The sequence below is a fragment of the Macaca mulatta genome, chromosome 9, assembly GCF_049350105.2.
Source record: "Macaca mulatta isolate MMU2019108-1 chromosome 9, T2T-MMU8v2.0, whole genome shotgun sequence".
NCBI classification, from domain to species: Eukaryota; Metazoa; Chordata; class Mammalia; order Primates; family Cercopithecidae; genus Macaca; species Macaca mulatta.
In genome coordinates, this window is record NC_133414.1 from 116,481,868 (window position 1) to 116,509,835 (window position 27,968).

At 52.4% G+C, this 27,968-nt stretch overlaps 2 protein-coding genes across 4 annotated transcripts in view; one reads left to right on the forward strand and one right to left on the reverse strand.

The window, feature by feature from the left end:
* Window positions 1-4,040: 4,040 nt before the first annotated feature.
* ITPRIP (inositol 1,4,5-trisphosphate receptor interacting protein) lies at window positions 4,041-27,585 on the reverse strand. The gene is given in 3 exon segments (XM_077947478.1): window positions 4,041-4,219; window positions 4,222-5,860; window positions 27,452-27,585. Coding segments are annotated over 2 exon segments (1,647 nt in total). The 5' UTR covers window positions 5,848-5,860; window positions 27,452-27,585; the 3' UTR covers window positions 4,041-4,198.
* CFAP58 (cilia and flagella associated protein 58) overlaps window positions 26,710-27,968 on the forward strand; it is a 128,128-nt gene continuing 126,869 nt past the window's right edge. The window contains exon 1 of one of the 3 annotated variants that reach the window (XM_077947472.1): window positions 26,710-27,830. In XM_077947472.1, the coding sequence (XP_077803598.1) occupies window positions 27,792-27,830 (39 nt within the window). In that variant the 5' untranslated portion in view covers window positions 26,710-27,791. Of the gene's footprint in view, window positions 27,914-27,968 lie in introns of all 3 variants that reach the window. The other 2 variants (XM_028826817.2, XM_077947476.1) reach the window with 2 other exon arrangements.

A 27,968-nucleotide genomic window follows, 5' to 3' on the forward strand; every position in this document is an offset into this window, starting at 1 on the left:
TTACTTAATTTTCCTGTTAGTACTTGAATTTTAAAATTATGACTGTATTATTGCTTTTATGTTTATTTTTTAAACAACAAACTAGTTGTTTAAGCAAGCTATTTTTGGACGGCAATGAGAAAAGTTAACTCTAAAAGATGCCCCTCCCAGGGCCAGGGGTGCAGCAAGGCGGAGTGGGGTGGAGAGGGAGGGCCCAGTTGAAGGCACACATTGCCTTTCACTCTGTGACTCTTGGCTCCCTCTGCTTTCGGTCGCTGGCCAAACCAAACAGCCTTCCAGCTTTGTCCCATGAGGTAGAAACAAGATGGACCACGAAAATGTTCTGAATCACAGCCTTGGGGCGGCTTGAGTTAGGACTTCCTGGATATTCACCGACCACTGCCAGCTGCCACCAACCTTGCTCTGGCAAGCCATGTACCCTACAGCACAGTACATGGATGACACTGATCACATAGATGAGGACTCCATAGTTTGGGGGTGAATCAAGTTACTGTCTCACTCAAAACCCACCAATGGCCCATCTCTGCTTGTTGTAAGGTCCAAATTTACCTTGTATTAGCATTCAAGGCTTTCCATGGCTCAGTCCCACTCTTATCTTTTCAACCTCATTTGCCACGACTTCTGAGTATATGCCAACATATACACCAGGACTCCCTGGGTTGGAATCTGGGCGGTGCTACTTACCACTCTGACAGTAGTTAAGTCACTTGCCCCTTCAGTGCCTGTTTCCTTATCTGGAAAGTAGGGAGGATAAGAATAGCACCCACACCATAGGACTGACATGGAACTGTGTGCATTAACAAATGTGTGTGCAGAACGGTGCCTGCCATACAGTAGGTACTTCCCACCCTCACTCCATGGTTCTGGCCGGAATGCCTTTCCTGGCCACAGTCCTGGTCATTTTTCAGAGGCTCTATCTGGCAGCACCCCATCATGAGGCCTTCCCTAATCACCCCAGGTACCAGTGGTTCTTGGACATCCAGAATCACGTGGGGAACTTGGTGAAGTGCAGATTCTTCTATCTAACTTCTCAGGATCCCACTGGAGTCTGACACGGCCCAGGAAGCTGCACCCAGGTGATACCCATATGTGTAGTGCAGGGTCACACTTGGAGTAGGTCAGTACTTGGAAGGCTACCTTCTGCTGTCTCTCCTAGGGAACAGGCTTGGTCCTGTTCATCTTCCTATTTTCTACAATGTCTCATGCATGTTAGGCTCCTGACAAATGCTTTTGGACTACTCATGACCTGCTTGGGAGAAGGGCTCACCATCTTACGCCTTCCTGCCCTCTCTCTGATGTTTATGGCACTACTGTGAATGTGGGTGCCCTCATGAGAAGTTTGTGGTATAGCTGATGCCACTTAGACCACAGATTCCAAGCAGGCTCACTGGCTTTTCCCAGGTCTATCTATCTTCCAATAGATCTGTAGGGAAAGTAGTCCACTTGGGTTTTCTTTAGCTTTCCATTAAGAAAGAAAGTGAGAAGCCTTCCTCAGCTAGGAGTACCATCAGTCACTTGGGGGAAATCTTTAAAAATCAAGCCTAGCCTGACCACTCCAGACTGGATTCTGAGCACCATGTAGGTTTGAGGCGGGGTCTAGGCAATGGACCAGGTTCTGCAGGTGATTCAGATGACACCCTTGATGATGAACCAGAGCACCACCCCAGGTTCTCAGCGGGGGCTGTGCTTCAGCCAGGCATGCAGAGGGGCTGGCGCTTTTGAGGACATAAGGCCCTTCCCCAACATAACCAGCCTCTTGGCCTAGGGGCCAGCCCTATTCATTTCACTCTTGTTCTTTAGCAAAGCAAGTGAGTAGATGCTGGGGAAAGTCAAGCATCCTTGGGAAAGAGACTCTGGAGAAAGAGGGCAGGGTTGTCCTTAGTGGAAAGGCCAAAGTGCCCTAGAAGACTCAACATCCTCTATTTAAAATACAATCTCTTTCTTTAAAACCCAAAAGCTTCCTGTTAGTTCCAGCTCCTGTATTTCTCAGCTCACATCAGCTCTGTGAAATAAGGTCTCAGGCTGGAATCCACCCTACAGCCAGCTTTTGAAGGCCCTTTCTGGACCTCTGCAGGTAGCACACAAGTTGCCTCAAAGACAGGGTAGAAATGTTCTGTTTTGTTATTTTTTAAAGTTTCCTGAAAGTTTAAGAATAAAAAGGGAGTGAAAGCTTCTGCTCTGTCAGTAGGAAATCCACAACCCTGTCCCCAGCTGTGCCCTGAGAGCCTCACAGATTTCCTGAAGTTAAAAACAAACACTGTGACCATTTCTACTGCTTGCAAGATTTAATTCTTCCTTGAATATAAATAAGGCAGCATGAAACACCAAGAGCGCCACTGCTTTCTGCTTTAGAAGCAGCTTTGGTGCAGAAAAGATTCTCATTTCCCCACCGAGTTCTGCTGTCTCCGTATAAACAAGAAGCTGAAGGTTTTTTTTTTTTCAGTGAACTTTCTCCTGGAAGCAAAGGAGAAGCTGTGGGAGATCGAGGCACAGGTTTGGCTTCTGGAGGCTGTTTTTTTGTTATTGGGGTCTCTTCAAAGCAAAACCGGATCAGAATGAAGCGGGGAAAGGCATGGGCCATAAATAAATAAGGAAATTTGCCCCGATTCTACAAATGCATCTGATGGAATGAGGAGGGTGGGGCTGTGAGGGGTTCGGGGTAACTCCAGGCTGCTGTTAGGGACACACTTGAGCTGGTTCATTCCCTGGAGTGCCCCGCAGCTGGGTCTAGGGAGAGGTAGGCCCAAGCACGTGTTCAGTCTAATTCCAGCTCACACTGGAAGCCTTCCTACAGGTTTGGTTGCCCTGATCACAGCCGAGCTGCCCCACCAGGAATTAACCCTGGCTGGGCAAAGGGTCCATTTTCTCAAGCTTTCTGAGGCTGGTTGAGAGAGCTCCTAGGGATGGGGGAAGGATCTCCTTCCTTCAGTTTATGGGGGAACTGGGCACCCCTGTCCAGTTTTTTTGTGCTCTCTGGAAGGCAAGGCCGGCTGAAACCCTGGAGGGAGAACAAAGGTATATTCTCGACCCTGGCCCCCTGCAAGGGTAACTGAAGTGATGGTGAGAGAAAATCTCAAAGGGCCAGTGAAGCCACAGGTGGAGAAGAGGCTTCCTGATCCCCCTGAACCAGACCTGGAGATGGAGCGCCTCATCGAAGAAGTCCACTGTCTTACAGTAGACACTTCGCTGCAGGACGCAGGGCCAGAAGAGGTTGAGAGGCTTGGCCCTGCGCGCAGCCTCTGGGAGTGCCATGGCCTCAGGCGCCTTGCGGTTGCCAATGAAGAAGTGATAGAGCTTCTTTTCCAGCTGTCCTTTGCCACAGTCACCCTGTGTGTCTCTTTTTCCAGGTCAGCTTCTACCTTTAGCATCCATCCTCCCCCTACCACAATGAGAGTCAGAGAGACCAGCTTTGGAGAGAATAAAGAGAGGTGCAGGGCTGCTGAGCTGGCATCCAGTGTGGCAAATGACATCCACCATGCTCGGGATCCAGTACGTTGGGGAAAGGACAGCAGAAGGGGTGCACCTGAGTGAGAAGCGTAGCTGAAAAAGTGGCTGGGTTTCTCTATGCCACCAAGTACCCATTTCTGTGTGACAGAGACGTTAGTCACTCGGGCCTCGAATTTATACAAGGTCTTTTCTCCAAATAGTATAAAAAAGTGGCAGCCATGGCGGGACCACTATTGTGCAGGATGTGGATCAAAGTTGGACATTCCCACACCTGTCCCTGTTAGTGCTTTGGCTGCAAGATGGTCAGGCCAGGGGCTCCTGGGAATAGCGGTGCTGGGTCTTAACACGGTTCCCTGTCAGCCTTCTTGTAGATCCTCTGCTCATATTCAAGTACAGACTGGATCTGGGATGCAAAAAGAATTACACCAAATCCAATATTTGCATTGTCTCTACATAGCATGTTCTGTCACCATCTTGGCCATTCATGGTGATCGAGAAGTAAACTGCAAGGGATCAGTCCCTAAACCCAAATAACAGCTTTACCAACAGATCCCAATGGTATGAAAGGAAACCAGCTTCCCGCTGAAATTATGTTTCCTCTGTACTGTAGGGCTTGGCTTCCTGGCAGGCTGAGCACGGCTCCCACGAAAGCCCGCCTTGTCCCCAGAACAGGGCTGCAGATGCCACCAGGGGTGTGAACGTGAGGGATGCCCTCATCTTAGCTTGAGGGTCCCACATGCTCTACAAGACGTCAGCTTTTTGGGGTAGGCTGGCGTGGTCTGAGGGGACATGTAGGGAATACTCGCTAATGAGTGCTGGGGCATTCTTGAGCATCTCATAGAAGGAGTCCAGTGTCTTACGGTAAAGACTTCGTTGCAGGACGAAGGGCCGGAAGAGGTTGAGGGGCTCAGCCCTGAGCACGGCCTCCGGGAGTCCCATGGCCTCAGGCACCTTGCGGTTGCCGATGAAGAAGTGGTGGAGTTTCTTCTCCAGCAAGCTCTTCTCCAGGAAGCAGAGCAACTCATGCAGACGAGCGTCCAGCTGCCCTGCCTTCCAGTCCGCTGCCTGCCGGAGGAGTAGGAGGTGCAGCAGGGCCGTCTTCAGGTGGTAGCTGCTGAGCCCGCTGGGGCCGGTCAGGCGGCTCTGCTTGGAAAGCAGGAAGGAGGCTATCTGCAGGCAGCTGAGGTGGCAGGCGCCCTCGGGCAGCGCCTTCAGTGTCATCCTGAGGAAGTGTCGCTCGTAGACAGCAAAGGACAGGAGCCAGTCTGTGCTGGAGGCTGGGGTGCCCTCAGAGGGCTCCCTGGGAAGGTGGGAGACAAAGTACAGGTCCGAGTCATCACACTGGATCACAGGAATCAGGTTGAAGGGCATGAACTTTCCTGAACGGAACTTGATCTTCAGGGACCCCGGGCTGTCCAGCTGGCCAAAGGCCAGGTCGAACTCGTACTTGTGGGCGATGCCGTGCCAGGCTCTGGTGAGGGCCGTCTGGAACCACTTCATGACTTGCATCGTGTCCAGGTACAGGGAATCTGTGGCACACAGCAGGTTCTCCATGTCGCCGCAGGGAGGTGCCATGCTGTTCCTGCCGTGCAGGAGACACAGCATGTCTTCCCCAAGCTTGGTCTTGCCACAGATGCAGCTCAGTGTGTCCCCGTCAGCGCGGACCACCTTGATCTGGCCGTAGCCCTGGCGATCCAGGGGCACTGAGCGGCCGGAGCACCAGAGCTCTGGGTGGAAGCGGTAGGGCTCGGGGGGTGTGAAGGGCACAAAAAGGTGGCACAGCAGCGGCCTGTCCACCTGCCAGTTCTCATACATGCTGTCCACGCCAATGAAGTCCTCCACCTCCATGTCAGTGTCCCGGTTGCAGAGGCTCCTCAGGGCTTCCAGCAAGTCATCTACGAAGCCTTCCAGGAACTCCCGGGTACGGGCTGCATCGGCCGTGGCCCCCCGGATGCAGCGCTCATAAAAGTGGCCAAGCGTGGCCTTGTTGGGCAGCGTGAGGCCCTGCAAGGGGGTGCCCCCCAGCCCAGGCAGCTCATCCTCCTCACCACCCAGGCACTCAGGTGAGGGCCCCTCCTGGTGGTCCTGGCGCCACACCTCGATCATCAGGAAGAGGATCATGCAGAGGGTGCTCCAGAGGTCCCATGCCACACGTGTCTCATTCTGCTGCCTGCCCTCCTCCGCCACCTGCTCCAGTGCCTCCTTCTCGGCTGCCAGCCGAGCCACCTCCTCCTCCAGGCGCAGCTGCTCCAGCTGCAGCTTCTCCTGGTGCGCCTGCATCTTGCGGATGATCTCCTCCTCGTTCTCAGGGACCGTGGTGTTCTCCCGCGGGAACAGCAGCGGATGGTTGATGATGGCCGTCACCACCACCAGACACACGCGGAACAGCCCCATGGCCATGGTTGAAGCTGTCCTGGGAACAGAGGGAGACAGATGGTTACACCAAACTTCCCTCAATGCCACTTCGTCCCTGGACCCCACACCAACCTCAGCCCCTCAGGGCTGATTAAGGTCTTAGTTCTCCCACCTAACCCATCGAGAGCTCCCTGCGGCTGCCTCAGGAGCTTCAGTCTAGCCATGGAAGAGCCCCAAAGGCCTACCCTGGGGTAGACATCTGTTTTTGTCCTACCCAGACATTCCTGGATGGCAGCAGCACCGCACTGTTCCTGGGGACCAACCCTTTTCTCCTACCAGTCCTTATGGCCAGGGCGAGGATATACCCACCTCCAAGCTCCTGGGATGGGCTCAAAACCCAGGCCCAAGACAATCAGACATTCTGCCTCCCAGCTACAGCTAGAGCGATTGGTTCTGGGGTGAGCATTTGATCCAATTCGGACCAATGAGAGACAGATGTAAGGTGTGTTGGGCCCAATGGGAAGAAAAACTCATCCTGTTGCGAGTTTGGTTGCTAGGTTGCTGAGGGAACAGGATTATACCTGCAGTGGGCTCTCGCGAAGGGAGCCCGCCTAAGAAAGACACCAACATAGAGGAAAGCAGAACCCCCCTCCCCACACTCAGCTCTGCTTGAAGGCATTGCTGTCTGAGCTCTTTAGTCATACTAAAGAAACTCTTTTTAAGTCAGTTTGAGTGGCCTTTCCACCACTTGAAATCAAAATAGTCCTGAATAAAATATCCCCTTCTCTCCCAAGTGAATGTCATCTTCCTGCAATACAGTAAAGCCTAGTGGTTAAGGGAGAAAGGGCTAGGTTCCAAACCAGCACTGTTAACTGAATAGCTGTGTGACGCTGGGCATGTTAACACACCTCTCTGAGCCCTGGTTTCCTTACTGCACAAGGGGAAAGCAATAGTATCTCACAGGGTCACGGTACTGATAGATGCAATGATACCTGCAAACTGCATGGCCCAGTAACCAGTGCATAGCACATATTCACTGAACAATAACTTTCGGAAGTAGATTTGAGCCCTTATCCTCCTCTTCTGTAAACATCTCCTTCTGACCTGGAAGAGCTTACCCCAAATTCAGACACACTTTCCTGGCTTTTGTCTTTCCCCAGGACAATACTGGTGACGACCAGAGAGCAAAGAGTCACTAGTTTCTTCTCATCAGGCATCTGAACTTTAAATCTGACTTCTTAGTTGTGAAAGGAGGCACTCTGTTCCCCTAGGATAAGTGAATTTTTAAGCCTCAAGTGACTTTTGGAGAAAGGCTAATCCCTACAATCTTTGCAAATCAAAGTGTGGTTCATGGACCAGCAGCTGCAGTATCTCCTGGAGCTTGTTAGCAATGCAGAATCTCGGCTCCACCCACACCTACTGAATCGGAATCCACATTTTCATAGCATCCATATAAAAATCTGAGAGGCACTGTCTTACGCTGCAAGCCTTACTTACACCCTCTCCTCTCCTCAGCAGGAACCCTGGGACTTAACAATCTGCTATTTCCACACTGAAACTACCCCCCTCCTTGCTTGGGACCTCCGCAAAGGAAGCAAATGGCCAAATGCAAATCAGTTGAGGTCCTGAGGTTGTTGAGAGCACAGGGCTCCTCATACCATGCCCTGGTGCACGCCAACACTGGCTGATAGGAGCTATTGTGCCAGCCTGAGCCCCATTCCCTTTGGCTTGAGCCCCTGACCTGGAATTTGCACAATGAAATTCTTGTCCTAATGGTGCCTAGGACAGGGATTTGTTTCCAGGTAGATACCTCTGCAGGTTGTCCCTGGCAAGTGGCAGTATGGAGATGGACTGAGTTGGCTGCTGGTCACGCCTAGACAAAGCTTGCTGCTCAGATGTGACTCAGACATTCCACCCCATACACAACTGGACAGGTCTGCAGGAACCAAAAGGGTTGGGGAGTGGAGAAGGTCCGTCCTCCACCCTGAGGATTCTCAGTGTGGGCCTCAGAGGTGAGCTCTGAAGCGCTTACAGGTTTCCGCTGGAAGAGGAAAGCGGGGACAGGATAAAGTGGAGGAAGTCACACTGCAAAGTGGGTGGGGTAAGGAAAAAGTGCAGGGGGCAGCGAGCCAGCTTTCCTTCCCCAAGCCAAGGAGCAGCTTGCTGGATAGTGGCAGAAACAGGTCAGCTTGGTTTCTACATTCGACAAACATCCACAGAAAGTTTTGCCAGGGAGGGTCCAAGGCATAACTAACTGCGAGGCTGGGTGATTAACATGGGTGAGAATGTTAACACAAAGGTGGAGAGTACTCATAGCAGAATATCAGGCAGCAGCCAGTTAGGAGATAATTTGGGGGGTTTTAGGGTCCTTCAAGGCACCTGGATCACAGGCAGCCACCTTTGGACACAATGGGCCTTGACCAGTCACAGTAATGGCCCACACAACCACCTACCCAAGTTCCGTGTCAACTCAGGGCAGGATGCCATGAACAGGGGAGTGGGGCAGTGGGCAAGCCCTATGGTTGGGAACCCTCCCTGTGTCTACGCCACACTTCACGGTGCTACTTGCTACATCCTCATTCCTGCCAGAGGAGGAAGAGCTGTAAGAGCCTCCTTGTATTGGTGCAGGCAAGGTTCAGAACTCCAAACCAACTGAAGGGACCAACTCTGTGTGCAAGGGGAAAAGAGGATAGACTCGAGAGGAGACAGACTGGGTCAGAACCCAGTATGTGCACCTACTGGAGGTGACTTCGAACAAATCACTCCACTTCTCAGAACCTCAGTTTCTTCATATGCAACATGAGAATAATCATATCTGCTGTTATAAAGCTTTAACGAGATAATGCATGTAAAGCGCTCAGCAACAGGCTTGCCCCTGAGCAAGTTTTCTTATAAAAGAAACTGTGATGGGATGGAAATACGCAGATGACCCTGCCTGCTGGGGTTCAGGGTAGAGTGCGCTGCAGACGCCCCTACAAGGAACTTTGGCAGGAGGTAGGCAGCGAATAGTAGCACTGATAATTGTAGGATTACAGACAAGACTCCACAGAAGCACCAGGGAAACAGGGCACCAGCCCGGGGAAGGACTGCAAGGAAAGGGGGCCTGGGCTGTAGACCCAGCAGACCTGTGTTCTAACCTTGAGTGACTACAAGTGGATCACGCAGCTTCTGCGCTCCCACGCTTTCCTTGTGAGAAGGAATTAATAACACTGCCTCCTTCACAGGGATGTTGGGAAAGACTAGTGAGATCATATACCTTGGGTGCTTAGCACCGTGCCTGGCACAGGGCAGGCTCCTTCTCCTCAGCATCCACCTACTTCTGCTTTCTCACCTGCTGAGCACAGCAGCCCTGCCCGAGCCCCAGGCACGGAGAGTAAACACACGCTCAAAAGTGCTCTGAAAGCACAAGATGTTCCGCTGCTATTTCTCTTTCTTGGCACACCCCTGAGTCCGCCCTGGCCCCCAGCAAAGGGGAGAAGACTTCAGAGCCTGGGATCCTCCTGCAGGTCAGGGGTTCCCTCTGACTCACTTTCTGACGTAAACCATCTCCCCACTTCCCCGGATCCGATCCCAGCTGTCATTTGGCTCCTCGTTAAACTCTGCACAGGCTGGCTCTGTCTACAGCACCCTATGGGATAGGACAGGCTGAGGCAGAGAATAGGGCTGTGGCCGCTCAGGGCCCACTAGATGGGGCTCAGTTTGAAGCCTCTGCTCCTTCCTCCTCCCAAACCCAGTCATAGAGACACCGCCCTGGGGACCCCAGGGGTCAGAAGAACCTCCTGCAGGCCAAGGGGATTCCAAAATAAACCTTAAAAACTAGTTCATGCCATGATGGGAAGGAGGAGCCAACAAACCCCATTATACCCTCCTCCCTCTGGAATTCAGGCACAACTGACCAGCATTAACATTAAAACAGAGATCCTAAGAGTGACAAAACAGACTCTGTAGCAATAAGATACCAAATTTCAATGCAATATAGCATCACATGAGATAGCAGGCCCTGAAAGAAATCAAAGTATTTTACCCCAAAATATAATTTCTCTGACATATTTTGAAATGGCCCTGCAAAGCTGTCTATTGTCAGGAAAATCTACATTCTGTACAGTTTCCTTCCCTTTCCAGGTCTCTTCCTGATCCAGGAGAGATTAACTAAGAGTCTGGCACCTTTTTAGGTCTAACAGACATGTACCATCTCCTCTCTCTGAAATCCGCTTCCTGGGACTTCATCTACATAGTAAGAACCGTGGTCTCCATGTCCCTTATCCCAGACACTCCTTTCTACTGATTCCAGGTCTTTAGATAATAACTTACTTAACTCATTCAACCAACTACCAAGTCAGAAAATCTTTGAATCCACCTGTGACCAGGAAGTCACTCCTTGCCCTCACTTCAAGTTGTCCCATCTTTCTACACCAAACTAACATATTCCTTACACATGCATTGATGAATGTCTGCCTGTAACTTCTGTCTTTTTTTGGGGGGGGTGGTGGTGGGGGAGTAAGTCTCATTGTGTTACCCGGGCTAGAATGCAGTGGAGTGATCTCAGCTCACTGCAACCTCCACCTCCCAGGTTCAAGCAATTCTCCTGCCTCAGCCTCCTGAGTAGCTGGGACTACAGGTGTGCCCCACCATGCCCAGCTAATTTTTGTATTTCCAGTAGAGACAGGTTTTCACCATGTTGACCAGGCTGGTCTCGAACTCCTGACCTCAAGTGATCTGCCTGCCTCGCCCTCCCAAAGTGCTGGGATTACAGGCGTGAGCACCTGGCCTGCCTGTAACTTCTGTCCCTCTAAAATGTGTAACATCAAGCTGTAACCCAACTGTCTGGGGCACATGTTTTCAGGATCTCTTGGGACTGTGCCTCACGCCTTGGTCACTCAAATGGGTTCAGAATAAATCCCTTCAAATACTGTATAGAGTTGACTTCTCCACAAAAGGGAAGGAAGCAGGGCATTCTGACATTCTGATACAGGACGGGTAGTGAGGAGCCTCTCACAAACCATGGATATGTGTATATGTGTGCATGTACTTGCACATACCAGTACATGCCTCCCCAAAGAGTACCCTACTCCCAATTCCAAGGATGTCCACCTCTGCCTTGGCCCAAAGTTCTCACCTCTACCAGGCTCTCCCACACTTGTGGTCTGAGACATCAGCTGGCGGGTTTGGCTTTGAGAATAAACCTGTGTCACTTGGTGGGTTTTTTTCTGTCTGCTTGCCAGGAAGCCAGCAGGAAGCCTGCTGAATTCCTCTCCACCTCCGCCCTTGTCCACAGAGAGGGGCAGCCCATGCAGTTCACAGCTAAAATTAGCCTGGCAATGCTGGGGTCACGGGGCGACAGGGGCTGAGGGTAGAAGGAAGCTTCTGGGTGGCCCGGACAGAGGGCTGCAGGTGGCTCGCCAGGACCAGTGGTTTACTCAGACCCTTACTCTGAGGCTGGCCAGAAGCCAAGACCCTGGGGGAAATCCAAGACGGCTTCCTTCCTTCACTGAGGTCCCTCACTCCTGGGTCCCCCAGAGCCTGCAGCACTCCCCACCATCGCTTAATCCAATAAACACCACAAAGCATTGTCTAACAGCCATAGCTCTCCCCTTTCTCAAGCCCTCACTAGGATGTACTGGGCACTGCACACACTGACCACTGTAACCTTCTAAGAGGTGGGTGCCATCCCCGTTTTGCAGATGGGTTAACCAAAGCCCAAGAGACGAAGTCATTTTCTAGCCACAGGACTAGAAAAGCCATAGCTGGGCTGAGATTCAAGCTCATTCTCTCTGTCTTTGCCAGCAAAGTTCAAGTTTTTCCACTGTGCTACATGTACGGAGCACATACTGAGTTCGAGGAACATGCTGGACGCTTCAGGGCCTGCGATGATGAGTATGGCCTGACCCCCGGTAGCAAAAGCATTACAATCCACGTGGGAAGGTAGACAGCCACTACGTATGGAGTCCCCAGACAGAATGAGATGTGGGGCACAAAAGGCACTTGAGCTACAGGCTGCAAAATGCAGAGGAGGGAGGGAGCTTCCTTCCTGTTCTCTGAGGGCCTCTCCTTGTCTGGTGCTCTCCCTGCCCTCACCTGTTGGGGAGATGTCGGTGTGCAACCCCTTGGCTCCACCTTTACCTCCTCCTCTCCTTCCAGACAGAATTCCTACAACCAACCAGGAAGAGTAGGAGCCTGTGTCCGGCCCCACAACTTGTTCATCACACCGCTTTTGCCCCACTGCCCACCTCCTCCCACCAAGGGTTGGCTGACCATAGCCTTAAGCAGCAGGGGTCAGGGCTGCAAGGATGCCGAGAAGAAGAGGAAGCGCGGCAAGCCCAGAGCTGCAAACGCACCCTTTCCACCTGCTTTCCAGGACCCATTTTCTTGGCTGCCCGGTATTCCCTCTGGGACAGTGGTTCTCAACCTGCTTAGCATCAACAGTGCCACCTGGCAACTTGTTAGAAATGCAAATTTTCACAGGCAACCTCTGACCTGCTGATCAGAAATTCCACGGCTGGGGCCCAGCATCTGTGTCTCAACAAGCCCTCTAGGTCATTCTAATGCCCCCTCATGTCTGAGAACCATCCCTTCCCAAACCAGGCATCCTCTGGGTAGGAGGGTGGGGCTCCTGCAGTGTTGCAGCAGCCCACATCCTGGAAATTGCCAAGGGCTTGCCCAGCACGCAGCCTGACAGATGCAATTAGCTCTGCTAATTACAACAGCAAAAGAAGGCCTGGCCCTGGCGTCACGTTCAGAGCCAAAAGGAGCAGCTGATAGGTTTCCTTTACGAAATGGAATAAAGGACTGGCTGATGGCAGGGGAAGGCGCTTTTAGCCCAGGCCTTGGGGGTGACTTGGTTCCCTTTCACTCTCTAGGTTCTGGGTCCTCCAAGAAAGAAGGAGCCAAGGGAGACCCGGACTGCCATGAGTTTGGGCTGAACTCCTACTGTATCCTGGCCTTGTGCTGCAGTTTCTCAGCCCCAGCTTATGAGGTACACAGTTGTTGGGGGAAAAGCAAGCCAAAAATTTAAGCAAGTCAGAATACAGAGTTGAATTTGGGTCTCTTTATTTTACAGAGGTAGAAACTGAGGCCTCAAGAGGAGCCATGCTAGGCCTGGAGGGTGGGTGGAGTGGAAGAGGCAGGCTGAGCATCATCCCATGGACCCTCCCAGGGAGCACCTGGCAGTGATTCCAGCACAGAACAGGGGAAGGGTGGTGAAAGCTGAAGATGTTTTCATGACTAGCCATTTATGAAGCAGGTACCCGATACCAGGCAGGATGCTAAGTACTCTGCATGTGTTTTGTCACTTAACTGTCACAACCTCATTTAGGTAGTCGCATTAAAACTCTTACAGATGAAGAGACTGATGTTCTGGGAAGGTCACTGGGTGGCCTCTAGGATTTCTGAGTCTGCAGTGCATGACTGAATGTGAGCAGCACCTAGGCTGAGTCTGCCCCTCCCTCTGGTCTCCTTCCACCCCCTCAAGGGACTGATGGAAAACTGAATGAGTCCCTTCTCTTCCCTCCTTGTTGCCTAACTCAGGACAGAGGAGACAGCACAAATGGCTCAGTAACACTGGCTCTGAATGTGTCACTGCTCAGCCTGATTGGCTCCTATCCTTCCAGGACAGTGGGAGAGGAGAAAGGCCTTATCCCAGCAAGTGCAATGCCTCAGAGCTGCTCCCACCAGGGCATCTCTGGCTGGGTCCCTCTTCACTTGCATTCCAAATGGGGACAGGAGAGGGAATATAGGGGGGCAGTTGAGCAGACTGGGGCTGGAGGCTGGGCCCTGGAAGGGAAGGGAGGGACAGGCAAATAAAGGAAGTGAGGAAAGAGGAAGGAAGAGGACCAACAAAAAATCATTGAGAAAGTAGGTGGAAAGGGTGCGTTTGCAGCTCTGGGCTTGCCGCGCTTCCTCTTCTTCTCGGCATCCTTGCAGCCCTGACCCCGTGCAGTCACCTGAGCCCTCTCCCACTGAGCAGGACCATCATGTTGGCCAGCTCACCTTCCCCAGACCTGCCACCCTGTGGCCACTGGGCTCCTTCCCTTCCTCTCTCCAGACACCTGTCTCGAGGACCTGGGTTGTAAAATCAAGTGTCTGGGAGGGCCAGCCCACAGGGAAAATGAGCGGGGCTGTGGTGGACAGTGAGAGGAGGGGACACTGGTCAACTGGATGGCACATGCTTCGTCTGAAGGGGTGAGTCCCCATGCCACACATTCTGTGCACCCGGAATGGCAAGATCTTTTTTTCCCTAAGAAAAGCCACTAATCTGGACTTTATCAAAATCCTCTCATTTTTAAATGTTGGCTGCTATTTCAAAAATTCTTTAAAAACCATGTGAGCAACACTGGGTGCAGTGGCTCACACCTGTAATTCCCAGCACTTTGGAAGGCTGAGACAGATGGATCGCCTGAGCTCAGGAGTTCGAGACTAGCCTTGGCAACATGGTGAAGCCCCGTCTCTACCAAAAATATAAAAAAATTAGCTGGGCGTGGTGACCCATGCCTGTGGTCCCAGCTACTCAGGAGGCTTAGGTGGGAGGATCGCTTGAGCTTAGGAGGCGGAGGTCACAGTGAGCTGAAATAGTGCCACTGCACTCCAACTTGGGTGACACAGTGAGACCCTGTCTTGAAAAGAAAAGAAAATGAAATAAAATATGTTAGTGACCACCCAGAGCCTGTGGGCTGTGGTCTGCAACCCCCCATGAAGCGTTCCTCAAGGTAACCCCTAAGCCGGGACTCTCCTTACTCCTACCCCATCAGCAACTGCTCAGCAAACCCACTATTTCCTCTGAGTCCATGACTCCCTGAAATACCGGCTCCACCTTTCTCCCCAAACCTAGGCCTCACTCTACTCCTGTGCCTCCTCGTTGGCCGCAGCAATCACACTTGGGATAATCCTAACCAGCACTTATGAGGGCTGACGCTGTGCCAGGCCTTGCAGGAGCTTAGTGTAAATGCCAGGGCAGATTTTCTTCCTTCCCCATGGCCTCTGCAAGGACTAGAAGAAAAGAGAAAGAGGCTTTGTTGGGTTGGCATCCTGATGACTTTTTTTAAGTTCCTCCCTCTTCCAAGAGCGAGCCTTGAATACACTTAATGCTTTGGGTGGGTGGGACCGGGCACCCCCTGAGTCCAGCCAGTGTGTGCACATGCGGACAGCAGAGGCTCACCTAAGCCAAAAGGCCTAATGGTGCCGCACTAAGGAGCACTTGGTATTACAGTAAGGTCTGTGGGCCCCAGGAGCCCTGACTGTCCCTCCCTAACCCAGGGGAGAGCCCAGACTGACTGAGTGGGATGCTGGGCTCAGAAGCACCCGGGGGTCCGTCTGGACCTTGGTGAGGTGGGGCAGCAGGACAGACAGCAGAGAGGGGAGAGCTCCAGCCCAGTGCCCACCTGAGGTGGCCCGACCGCCGAGCCGGCGGGGAAGGACACACGGGGCAGGAGCTGCCCTGTTTGCTCCAGCGAGCCTCTGTTGTCTGCACGTGAGCACGCTGGCTGCACTCACAGGACGTGCTGCTCACACCCGTCCAAAGCATTACGTGCTCTGAAGGCCCACTCTCAGAAGAGGGAGCGGTTTCAAAAAGTCACCAGGATGCCAACTCTATCCTCAGGACTGGGTCATGGGGGTGGTCTGCCAGCCAGCAGAGGCACAGGAAGGACAGGGGGCTGGACTCTGCCGACTCTGGGTGGGCGAGCCACATCCTTCCTGTTCCCGCTTCTCCGCCGGCTGAGCAGATGGAGAAGGCAGGGAAGCCATGCTCTCCCAGGAAGGACAGAGTGTCCCTCCGTCCAGCCACTCTGCCTGCCTCCCCCAGCAGGACATCGCAGAAATCTCAGCATCTTGGGACAGACAGACAGACAAAGGCCTGATCTCTATGGCCGGGTTGTGGAGAGGACAGTGAGAAGAGATTACAAGGAGTAAAACAGTGGCAGAGACAAGGAGGGGGCTCCCCTGCAACCCCTGAGCTCTGGCCCACACCTCCTTTTCTCCCACCCATCCCCTCCAAGGCATCTCAGATACATTCAACTGTGTGGGTTGAATGGCAGCCCTCAAAATATACATCCTCACGCTAGTCCCCAGCCCCTATGAATGTGACCTAATTTGGGAAAAGGGTCTTTGCAGATGTGATTAAATTAAGGATCTTGAGATGAGATCATCCTGGATTACCTGGGCGGGCCTTAAATCCAATGACAAGTATCCTTATGAAGTGACAGGAAAGAGAGAGACAGAGGAGAGGTGAGGGGAGATGGAGGCCGGGATGGGAGTGATGCTGCCACAGCTGAGGGTCACCTGAGCCAACAAGAGCTGGAAGAGGCAAAGAGGGACTCTCCTCTAGGGTATCCGGAGGGAGTGTGGCCCTGATACCTTGATCCTGGCCTCCAGAACTCTGAAAATAAATGCCTGCTGTCTTAAGCCCTCCCGGTGTGTGGCAACTTGTTGTGGCCACCTCAGGAGACTACTGCAGTCTCAAATCGCGAGGCACCCTCCTCTCTCCCAGCCAGCTCCCCTTGCTGACCTTCCTCTTTGTTGGAGTATCTCCAGTCTCCCCAGCCACCTCTCACCTGGCCTTTGCTCTGCACCAAAGCCCGGGGATTCCATGTGAAATGGTATCTCTCTCACATACCGGCCAGCGTAGGCCTTTGGGGTCAGCTCGTCTGAGCTCTCCCTAACACCCCAAAACCCCCAGTTAGCTCCCCAACCCTGCACGTCTCCCCTCCCCATTTCAATGGAGTCTTGTTTCCATGGGACACAAGTCAGCGCTTTAAGAATGTTCAAGGCCTGGCCCAACCAGCCTCAGAAGTCCTCTCGGTGCCCGCTCTGCCTGGCCCGGCCACTTCAGATCATCTCCTGTCCCCCAGATACCTCCTGCACCTCCCCACCATTTCCGGAAACATCCATGCTTCACCTCTGTGCTGGCCGAAACCCTACCCAACTGACCTCACAGCAAGCCCATCTCAGAAACCACTTCCAAGGAGCCTTCCAGGATCCCAAGACAAATCCCTTTCTTCTAAGGGATAGAAGAACAGGGGAGGGGGACATAGGAATTAGGCCTCACTAAGCGCAGCCAGGCCCCTCATGTAGGTCAGGTGGTTCTGTAGATGCACTGGCACACAGCAGGCACCCAACTGTGGCTGGTCCCGTGTGTCTCTATCTTTGAGTTATTGCATGTAACCCACGCAGCAACCCCGGGGGAGGGGGCCAGGAGCCTCACGTCCCTGGCAGGAGCCCAAGGCGCTGAGAGGTGGGGCAATGCGCCCAAGGTCGCACAACAGCCTGGCTCCAGGCCCCGTGTCACCCTGGTGTGCCCAACGGCTGCCTCTGTCCTTGTCTTGCCCCATCACCTTCCTCACTGTGAGCTCCTCCAGGGCGAGGGCAGGGTCCTGTTTGTCTTTGCATTCCCCTGAGCAACTGGCATAGACCTGTGCTCCGTGCTAAGGACACACACTATCCTGGGGGCCCACAGCTGACACCATGCACTGGAGGCACTGCTTTCACACGAAAGCTCCCCACAAATGCCCGCCACTCGCAGGAAGGAGGCGTCTCCCACAGCCAGCCTGCGGGGGAAGGTCTCCCTTGGCCACCAGGACTCCCACCTCCGGTTTCTATGCCTGAATCACAGTCCCAGCAATGTGCCCTCACCACTTCCCGTTGTCCTACATTGGCTTGGTCTGGGCTCATATTCCTCCGAATTTCCCCTAGCCCTGTGGTTGCATCTCACCCACAGGGTGCTGGTTTGGAGACAGCATGAATACCCACCTCAGGGCAGGACATGCCAGAGTTCCCACGAGTCATCCCCTTTCTCTCTCTCCACCCCATGATCTCACACCCCCTGCCTCGAAGCAGAGCCACAAACGTTCAGGCAAAACCACACTTTCTCGGTGGGGCAGGGAGGGGAGGCTGCACGCGACGCAGGCTCCGCACAACAGCAGACACACTGACTCAATGGAAAGGGGAAGGGACTGGAACAGAACCCGGGAGTAAACACAAAGGAAAACAAGGAGGGAACAAAGCCCTCCCTTTGGCCACTCCCCGCCCCCTCCTACTTTCCCCCTTTCACCGAGAAACTGGGATGGATGGAATTAAATAAAGGGCCAGCACCCAGCAGCCACCTTCCTTTTGACCCCTGGATGGGAACAAAGACAGCCCAGCTTAGACAGACACCCTGCCTCTAGGAGATGGGGGAGGATGAATCCCCCAAGGCCTTGTCCATGGCCTCAGAAAGGCTTGTTCCCCACCACAGCCTCCCCACTCCACTGGTCTCTTACCCACGTCCTGGCTTCCTGAGATTCTGGGCCCCACACAGCGAAAGAAATCCCAGACTGTTCTTCTAAGCTGAGTCCCCTGCAGCTTAGGCGGTACCTGACAAAGCCTGGGCCCCAGCTGGGCTGGGGAGGGCGGGGAGGGGAGAGGAAGGGAAGCGCTGTGGGCCTCCTGCACGCATACACACACACACACACACACACACACGCACGCACACGCACACTCTCCCTGAAAAGATCTAAAAACCCCTTTCATCTTAATAAAGGGGAACAGTAACAGACACAAAGACAAAGGGGAGGCCAACCCAGCTGTAAAAAAATTAAGAGCGTCTTTGCTTATGCTCTGCTGCAGGGATCTGGGCTGAACAATAGAGCCGGGCCTCTGCCAACCCTCCTACACCAGTTAGTCAGAGCAAACCAGTCCTCCTCCTCTCTGGAAAGCAGAGGGCCCACATGGTAAGGCTAGGAACAGTTAGCAAAATTGCTCCCAGAACTACCTATGACGACTCAGAGTCACACTCCCTACGAATTGCACAAAACAACCCTACTATGACATCATTTTCTAGCCACAGGAACGGAGCAATAAGGTGTGATGCGGGTGCTCCACCGAGGCTGTGCTGGCACCCAGTAGGTGTCCAAATAATGCCTGCTGAATGCATGGACCCGCACTTGTATGTGTATCAGTCAGACTGAGGTGGGCAGCAAGCAGCCACTGATAGTATCAAGTTCACATGGGCTCATTTCCACTCCTAAGGTCATCGAGAAAGAAACAGCCCAAAGCTCATCAGCTAAGAAGAGCTTAACAGTTTGCAGAGGCTTAGAAAACCATTGCTAAGGAGTCAAACTCTGGAATCCGACGGCCTGGGTTTGAATCTTGGCTCTACCACTTGCTATGGCAATAGTGTCCAATTTACGGCCTTGTGGACCATCTCACAGTCACTCAGCAGGGCTTGGTAATGATACTGCTGTTGGCACTGGTACTGGTGCTATGGTCGGGTCTCCCTTTGGATTCGTTAAATCGTCACAGTTGCATGTTAAGGAGTCCTCTGGGAAGAAGTGGGTGAACGACATCCCTGCAGCTCCTCCAGAAGCCTGGGGAGTATGACTAAGTTGTCTCCTCCACCTCCTTGTCTTCTAAAGGCCCCAGGAGCTGACACAGAGGAAGAGGAGGAAGTTTGGAGACCTAGGAAGGTCAGCAGCACCCTCCCTCGCTCCCTCCAATCTGGCATCATTGACACTGGCAGCTCTTCCATTAGGTTCTGAGTACCCAGCGATGGAAGAGGGTAGATGCTATAATGATGAATGCTTGCTGAATACATGAATGGAGTTAGAATTGGGATAAGAACCTCACTCACTGCCTTTACTCCCAGGAGCAGGAATCTGAAATTCCTGGAGTGAAGTGGGAAGCTCTGGATAAAGTAACTTCTATGTTCTTTCTTCCTGGGAGGCACGCTGCAGTCAGAAAAGCAACGTGCTAACAGTGTAAGTGCCTTGGAAAATGTAAGCAAAATCCCTTCCAGACGTAGCCCTGGAGACAGAAATGGCTGCAGCCCCGTTTGGTCTGGACTGGCCTTCATCTAATTGCAGGCGGACTCACTGCCAACGTTTAGAAAATGGCCCAGGAATGAACCCTGACACGTTTGTCTGACCCTCAGCTGCCGTGCCGTGGACATCTCCCTTCTTGCTCAAGCTTCTTGTAGAAATGGATGATAAACAGAGGATTACAGGGTAAGAGAAGGAGCAGAGAAGTAATTCTTCTTTCAGGAGAAAACTGGACAAGCCTCAGGGCCCTGACACACCACGGGAGGGTTTAATAAATTACAACTACTGCATCCCATTTATTGAGGCTTAAGCATTGTGCAACAATGCTTTACACGTATCATTCTCACATTAAACCTCTGAAGCAGGCACTTATCTCCATTTTACAGAAAAGGAGACTGAGGCATAGAGGTGAGGCCACCCACCAACATCATAGAGCCAGGATTTGAATCCAAACCTATCTGACTTTCAAGCCTATAATCTTCCCATGAAGCCACAAGCTGTGCTGCTCAGTGACTTGGTATCTGTGAAACATTAAGCGTGTACCTATGGACTTTCCTCGCCTGGACTGTTTAGGGGAGGGTAGGTGACAATCTAGACGAAATGTGGCTATGAAGCAGGGAGTTAAACCTAATGAACTTATGAGACTCCTTTCTACCAAGATTCTGTGAGGGTGGCCTGGGCTATTTGAGATAAAAGGAATGGAAAGCCTTCTCTGCAAAAAAGGGAGTGAGGGCTCTCTTGACACTGGCAGGTAGGTATGTGTTGGGGTGAAACATCAGGAAGTGGCATGAGTACATCAGGGACATTTTGGGGCAGCACACAGGGGTAGGACCCAGGCAGCCCCTGCTCTCCTACCCTCCAGCCCAGGCATGCGGCACCCCTGCCTTCTTGGGAACTTTGGAACAAAGTCTCAGCAAACAAAGGACGCGTTCATAAACTTCAGGCGGGTCCCCTGACGGCTGCTAAGAGGCTATTGAAGCCGGTTCCCATGAGAACAGTATGTTATGAGTACGTGCTTTTGCACCAGCGGGCAGGGCCAAAATAATGACAGCACCTTCCCTGCTGCTTTGATACAGAAGGAGGGGGCGAAGGTTGGGGGGACTCCTGCATCAGCTTCAGGGAAATGAAAGGAGAGAAAGCAGTAGCAGCCCAGGGTAGTATCCAAGCTGAGCCCCTCTTCCCAGGCAGTGAGCGTCCCACTGTGTTATGCACCTGGAAGTGAGTCATTTGATAATTGTGGGGCTTTGTATTTTTCCTAGGGACTTCCAGCAGAGGATTGCAAAATGCTAGGAATATTATCAGGAACTGGTTGTTACTGTGCCCATTAAACAGAAAAGAAAACTGAGTGCTGGAAGGGAAAGCCTTTCCTTCCTTTCATCCTCAGATAGCTCAGGCCACACTCACAGAATCTCTTGGCAGAAGGAGTCTCCAAAGTTCACTAGGTCTGCTAATATCAGAGTGAGTCACAGCAGGAAGGGACCAGAAGGCTCAGGCCTGGAGTTGGTTGTCTGCTTGCTGTCTTCTCAGTTTTGACACTTAAACTTTGTGGGATTCTTTATGCCATCTGTATGTTTTCTGGGCTATGGTGTCCAGATGCCTGAGGTGGGAGAAAGAGCCTAAGGCTCTGGGAGAGAGCAAATCTAAGTTCGAATCTCTTCTCTGTTGTTTTCCGTTTGGGGCAAGTCCCTCTGAGTATGTTTTTTCACCTGTAAAACTAGGATAATACCCACCTTGAAGGGCTGTTGTGAGGAGGAGAAATAAATACGTATAAACCCCTAAAATGGGGCTTTGATCAGTAAATGAAGCCACTATTTTTTTTTTACAAGGCCATTCTACTTATATGAACAATATCATATCCATAATGGTGGATTCAGGACCAGATTTGTAAATAGAATCACAATCTGCAGGTTAATGATACTCTAATTTTCATTTATAAACCTGAAAAAGCTAGGTGCATACAAGAATTAGGGCAATGACTTTAGCCACTGATACCCCGGACATCAGAAAAGCACCTGAAGTTATGCCTAGTTGCACAAAACAAAAACTTTAATCAGGCGCCTTCAAATGGAAGGACAAGGCGATTCCTGAAACCTCTAGAGAGAGACCTACTGTATCATCTAGTTTTTCATCTTTCTTCAGGGCAGGGAGTCCTCCCTTTCCTGCCTCCTTCGTCTCCTGTGCTGAGGTTTGGCAGCCCTTGCTTAGGAGGAGCAGCAGGCATCACCTGATTAGATGTGACAGAAACCACAGGTCACCAAGTTAAGAGCATCAGAACTGCTGAGTGACCTCAGCCTTGTAAACAGTGCCATCCCAGGGACAAGGTGGACATCCATGGCTGCCCCCTCTGACTCCACTCCCAAATTAGCAAGTATATCTCAAGCACATCCAACTGAAAGCATTCCATGAATTTAGTTTAACTCATCTAGAATTCCACAGGGAATGCTAAGCTGAGTGAGGTGAACTGTGAGACAGGATTCCTATCTCCAGTTGGTCCTGCCTCTTGGGGCAGTGGATTCCATACACTCTTCCTCTCCATGTGCATTTCATCATAAGGCTCCACAAGGCCACTGAATCCCTGGCACGGGCCGTGCATAACATAGATGCACAATGGCTGCTTGATCAATGAGGCCCCTGTAATAAGGATGTGAGTATCCTATTTCTCACTCTCTTTTGTGGGGAGGTTGAAGAATAGAAAGTCACTTTTCTGATGGCCCCAACACTGCTCCAGCCTGCCCTTCCCCTAACCCTCCTTACAGATCCAGGCTGCAGGAGGCCCCCTAAGGAGTCCCGCTCAGAGAACTGAAGGAGACGGCAGCTGTCAGCACTGGGCTCTCTGACCCAAGGCCTAAAGACACGCCACCAACAGACGCAGCCCAGATCTGAAACTGCAGCACCTCCCTCTTCTCTTCACCCTCCCGCTAACTGGGCCCATCCTCTCCCCAGTCTCTGAGAAACATACCTGTGAACGTTACACCTTCTATGTCTCTTCCCTTCAACATGCGTCTTACACTTGAGGCCGATTTTTCACCTCCCCGTCCATCTTAGGGTGGAGGCGTTGCCCTGAGCAACAGTGATGTCACCTGCAGGGTGCTTCCATTTCACCGATGTCACGGGGTGAGCCTAACGGATGGGGGGGGGATGCACTCTCTGTGGGAAAATGTCACAGGTCCTAAACTGTTGAGGAGGGGTCTGCAGGCCTCTTGGGCACTCCCAAATAACCCCTTTCCTCTCCCAGAAGAGCTCCTCACCCTTCCTTCCTCTCTGGATGCCTGTTGGAGCTCAGGCCTCAAATCTGACTTTCCCTCTGCCAGAGTCAGCCAAAAGATCAGCACGAGCAGCTCCAAACAAACTGCTGGAAAGAGCACTGAGGATAGATGTCCTCCCCGTCGAGGATAGATGTCCTCCCCGTTGAGGATAGATGTCCTCCCTGTCTAGGACAGTCTAGGCCCCTACAGCCTTGTCCTTTGTCCAGACCTCAGAGGAGGGAGCATGACCTGATGGGGAAGTTGGGGCCCAAGTCGGCAGAGAATGCAGACCTCCAATTGACCTCTGCTGTCCCAAAGAGCGCACACTGGCCAGATTTCCAGTCTGCGCCAAGCACGGTGTTCAATGCCTTCTGCGCATTGTCTGGCTCAACCCTCCCCACAGCCCTGAAGGTCATCCCCATTTTACTGATGATGTTACCGAGACTTGAAGAATCAAGGCACCTGCCCAGCTACTGAGAACGCCCAACAACTGAGTGGTGGAGCCAGGATTCAACTGTCTGCCCCACTTCAAAGCCCGTGCAGTCACACCTCCTTGGCTCTGGGCACCTGGAGATGCGGCTCACTAAAGATGAGCCATGAAGGGCCTGGACAGAGACCAGAAAGAGCCCTTTAAATCCAAAGAGGCCAGCTGAGCAGGGCAGGTTGCCTGAGGCAGCCAAAGCAGGCACTGCTTTAGGAATGCTTCACCCTTGGCCTACACAGGGGATGCAATAACTGGCCAGCCTTGGGCCAGCCTCCATGCTGATTAGGGACCATATATCCTTGCTCTATGCTTGGCTTTCTATTGATCCATCCAGGTTACCTGATGCTCTTGATTTGCATATAGCATTTACTCTCATTGCCTGGCTCTACAACCCTGAGATTGTACAGTAGTTACTGAATTTACACACATGCAAATCTGTGTCTCTGGGAGCTAATGCTTGCAAAGCACTAAACAAATAGGTAAATAAAATAAAAAATTACTACATTATGAAAGAGGAAAGGGAGAAATGCTACCAGGATTTCTCAGGGAAATAATGTCCTTGAGGCACTGGCCAAGGAGATGCCCACAGCCAGGCTGATCTGAGTATCCAGTCTACCTGGCAGGTATCTTTCTGCTGGTGAGAGGGCCGCAGAGGTAGACAAAGCCCTGCACTCTTGGACATCACTGTCCCTCACCCCCACCCCATGGTCCTCCTGCCTGGTTCTGACTCCAGCTTTGATAAGCGCAGTCCACCTTCTGGTCTTTGGTTTCCCATATGGCTTGTCCAGGACACAGGGAAGAGACGACATTCAGTCTGTGTGATGTTTGCAAAGTCTCCTTGCAAATTAATAAACCAGCATTCTGACTCCTACACCCACTTCTGGGAGCTTTCTCAGGGTGAATCAGTAGCTCGAGTCCAAACCACTCTGAAAATTACGGAAATCGGTTTCTGAGTGGGCACAGCTAAGAGCCATCCCCTGGGACAGGCGACGTGATCCAGGTAAACACCACCCTCTGAGCAATCTGCTGGGCACCAGCTGGCCCCTCCCAGGAGGCATCTTGACTTCCTCACTGATGAGAAGCCTATTTTGTTTAAAGTGCCTATTGACAGGGCATAGTGAAATGCTCGGTTCCAGCTAATTAAGCGCTCAGCTGTACGGTGTGGAAACTAAGCGATCATGTATATGGAGCTGTGATATGGAGTTTCAGGAAGGGTTCCTGGACGAACTTGGGAAGGGCATTTGTGGGTGAACAGGACTTCAACAAGGAAGCAAGAGACCACAGATGGGGATCAGGGGTTTGGAAGGTCGGGACAGTTGTCTCACCTCCTTCCACTCACTGTCTGCCTAGGTCAAGACCCTGCGTGCAGCCACCGCCGGTTGCCTCTGAGCCACACCTAGGGGCACTTACTCATCACCCTCATACCAGGCCCCAAACTGGATCTGCCACCTCATACCGCCCCAGAGATTAAGGAAAGTCACTTGATTCTTGGGCCAGGCTCCCCATCAGCCATCAAGGCCCAGCTTTGCCTCTTTCTTTCCTCCTCTTCCTCCTGCCAGATGAATTTCCCTTCCTTCCTCCACCTGAGCTGAGAACAGGTATTTCCTCCTTTGAAAAAGAAAGAAAAAGGCAACTGTTCTTCCCCCTTTCCCACGAGGGTTGCCAATTAAATTAGCTTTTTAAGCTTAAGCTGCTTCTTGGTCTATGAATGTCCAGTGATTGAGACTCACCTTCCAGGCTCCAGAACACTTAACATCCCTGTGCCTCACTTTCCTCATCTGTAAAATGGAGTTAACAATACCTAACTCATAGGGCTACTGTGAGGATTAAATGAGTTAATACAGGCTAAGTACTTTTTGGGGGAAAAAAAAAAAGCCTGGCCAATGTTAAGCCCTAAATAGTGGTTGTTTATCAGGGCTGCTGTGAATGGTGGGCCAAGCAGTGTACTGCTCAAGGCACTTGGCTGAGGGGTGAGGATAAATCCAGCTCACATGCCACTTGCCCAGCTACATGGCTTGGCTATGTCCACTCAAATAAGGCCAGTATTTCTAAGAGGCATCAAATCCCATCCTCTTGCCAAGACGGAGCACCTTAATCTAATTCATGCGAAGGACTGAATGGGCTAGCAGCAGCCCTGGAGGTTATCATGAACAGTTCTCAGCATCCTTGTGGCTCTGTACTCCTCCCCAGCAAGACTGGATGACAGAAGGGTCCAGGATGGCCGGTGTCATCCATAATAAAGTACTTCTCAGCTCCCAGAACACTTGGAGCACCCGCCCCTCCCAAGCAGGTTCTCCATTAAAGCCCCACAGGCTGCCGTGCCACCTCATCCCTGCTGGGGCGGACTCTCAACTCCAAATATGGAACCTGAGTCTTGGACTCTGAAAACACCTTCTCCTGCCCAGTTATTATTTTTTGGGGTGGGGGCAGCGGGGCATGGGGGGGTAGGTGAAAGCCAGGGTCTCAACTCTGTCACCCGGATGGAGTGCAGTGGCATGATCCTAGCTCCAACCAAATGATCCCAGCTCTAAGCCTCGAACTCCTGGGCTCAAGCAATCCTCCCACCTCAGTCTCCCAAAGTGCTGGGAAGACAGGCATGAGCCACCCAGCCCAGCCTCTTTCCTGTTGACGGCCACCTGTCTCTGCTGACAGCTGTGAAAGGAAAATACAACCTCAGGACCCCAACCTCAGGATGCCAAAGGGAAAAATTAAGCTTGGGAACTGAGCCATGCAAAAAACAAAACCGAAAACTGGGTTCCTTTTGTTGCCAAACAGATAGCTATAATTTCACATGCTTACTTTATCTTATGTAAAATGTAGAGTTACTGAGCATGAGAAGAATGCACCCAGGGAGAGCAGAGAGTCAGTGTAACTACTTCATGGTTACCCACAAGTGGAGAAAATCTGAAGGCAGAATGGCCTGGAGCAGCAGCAACACACACGAATTAGCAAACAACGAAAGCCACTTAGGCACGTGGGCTGGAGGGAGGACTCAAAAACACAGTCTATTCTGTTCTCATAAGGGGGAAAGACAGCAATCCACTTTTCTGATAATCTATTTTCAGGGCTAACCTGGGCCTAAAACTGCACCAACCACGGATGAACTTTAGCTGGCAGTCAGATAGACTCGGTTTGTAAAAGGCAAGAGCCCTGGGTCATATCCAACAAAAAAAACAAGAAAATAGAACGCGACCCCAATTTAGATCCAAAAGACCGGAGTGCGGATTGCGACCAGTATCTAGTACTCTACTATTTGTGAAATGAGACCAATATCTGGTACTCTACTAGTTGTGAAAGGGTGCTTTTCTCACACCAGGAGAAGGGCAAAAGGCAAAATGAGGTCCCTGCCTGGTTCCGTAAAATATTTTACCTTCCTGGTCGGCGGCAATTTTTTTTTTTTTAAAGAGAAAGCGTTTTGGATAGTGAATCCGGCCCCGGAACTCCTTGAGTCTTCACCTGGCAGCCAGAATGGCGAAGTCACAGGGATGGGGTTGAGGGTGGGGTTAGGGGTGAAGTGGCAGAGTTATTTGCAGCCTCAAGAGCAAGTCTGCATAGCGGGAGGTCTGGTCCACTAACAGTCCCGAAAGAGGAAGCGCCGGGGACTTTATCCGGCCTGAAGCAGCCCCCTAACTTCACTACCAGGAACCGAGAAAAAACAAACTTCACTCCCATTCCTCCCTTACAGAAGGGAGGGAAGGGGAAGGGGAAAAGGGAGCAGCAAATGAGCAGGGCGACCCCGCTTTTCTTTCTGCGGTAGCGCTCTGCTCAGGATGTGAGAAGTAACGGGTCACCTGGGCACTACGAACAAAAAAGTGGTCCCGCTCTGGGCTCCGAGGCTCCGCGCGCCTCGAGGAGGAACTGCCCGCAGCCTAGCTGGAGCGAGCGCCCGCGACGCTTTCCCCCGCACGGCGGGAACGAGACGCGTGACCGCGGGGAGACAATGCGCCCGCCTGGGCACGCGCGCTTTAAGGGGGTCTCCAAAGTCAGCCCCCACCCGGGGGCCGAGCCGGCGCCCGCGATCCCCACACCCTCCTGCGCCCCCTCTCTCGGCAGCCATCTCCCGCACAGCTCCTCCGAGTTCGCGGTCTCCATCGCGCCCTTCTTCCTTTAGTACACTAGGCTGCCCCGGGACTTACGATTGGCCTGGGTCCCGGTCCCGGTCCCCGCCGCGGGAGGACGGCTCCAGCACAGGCTTTGCGCGCGGGTCGGGGGCCGGGGTGCCGCAGCTTGTAGGTGGCTGCGGCGGAGCTTGCGGCCCTGTACTTAGAGGGTCCCGCCTTCTGGCCTACAGCGGCCGGCTCTCAGAGTTACTCATTTCCTGGATGTCACAAAAACTTTTTCCTCCTCAGAAGAACAAAACACCCGCCTCTACTCGCGGCCGCGGAAGCTCCTTAAGGAGGACCGTGTGGGTTTTGGTGGTTGGGCCCAGGGTCCGCCGGGAAGATCTGCCCAGTGGACCCCAGAAACTTCCCCCGCATGGCAGAACTGGAGAGTGACTGGGAGAGACGGAATCAGGCCACTCTAGCAAACTGGAGCGAGTGGACAGGGGCCCGGAGAGGACGCCCTTAAAAGTCGTTCTAAGCAGCGGAGCGGAAGGAGTTAAGTCCTTACAAGTCTGGGAGAGTTTTCTGCGGCGCGTTTTACAAGTGGCGG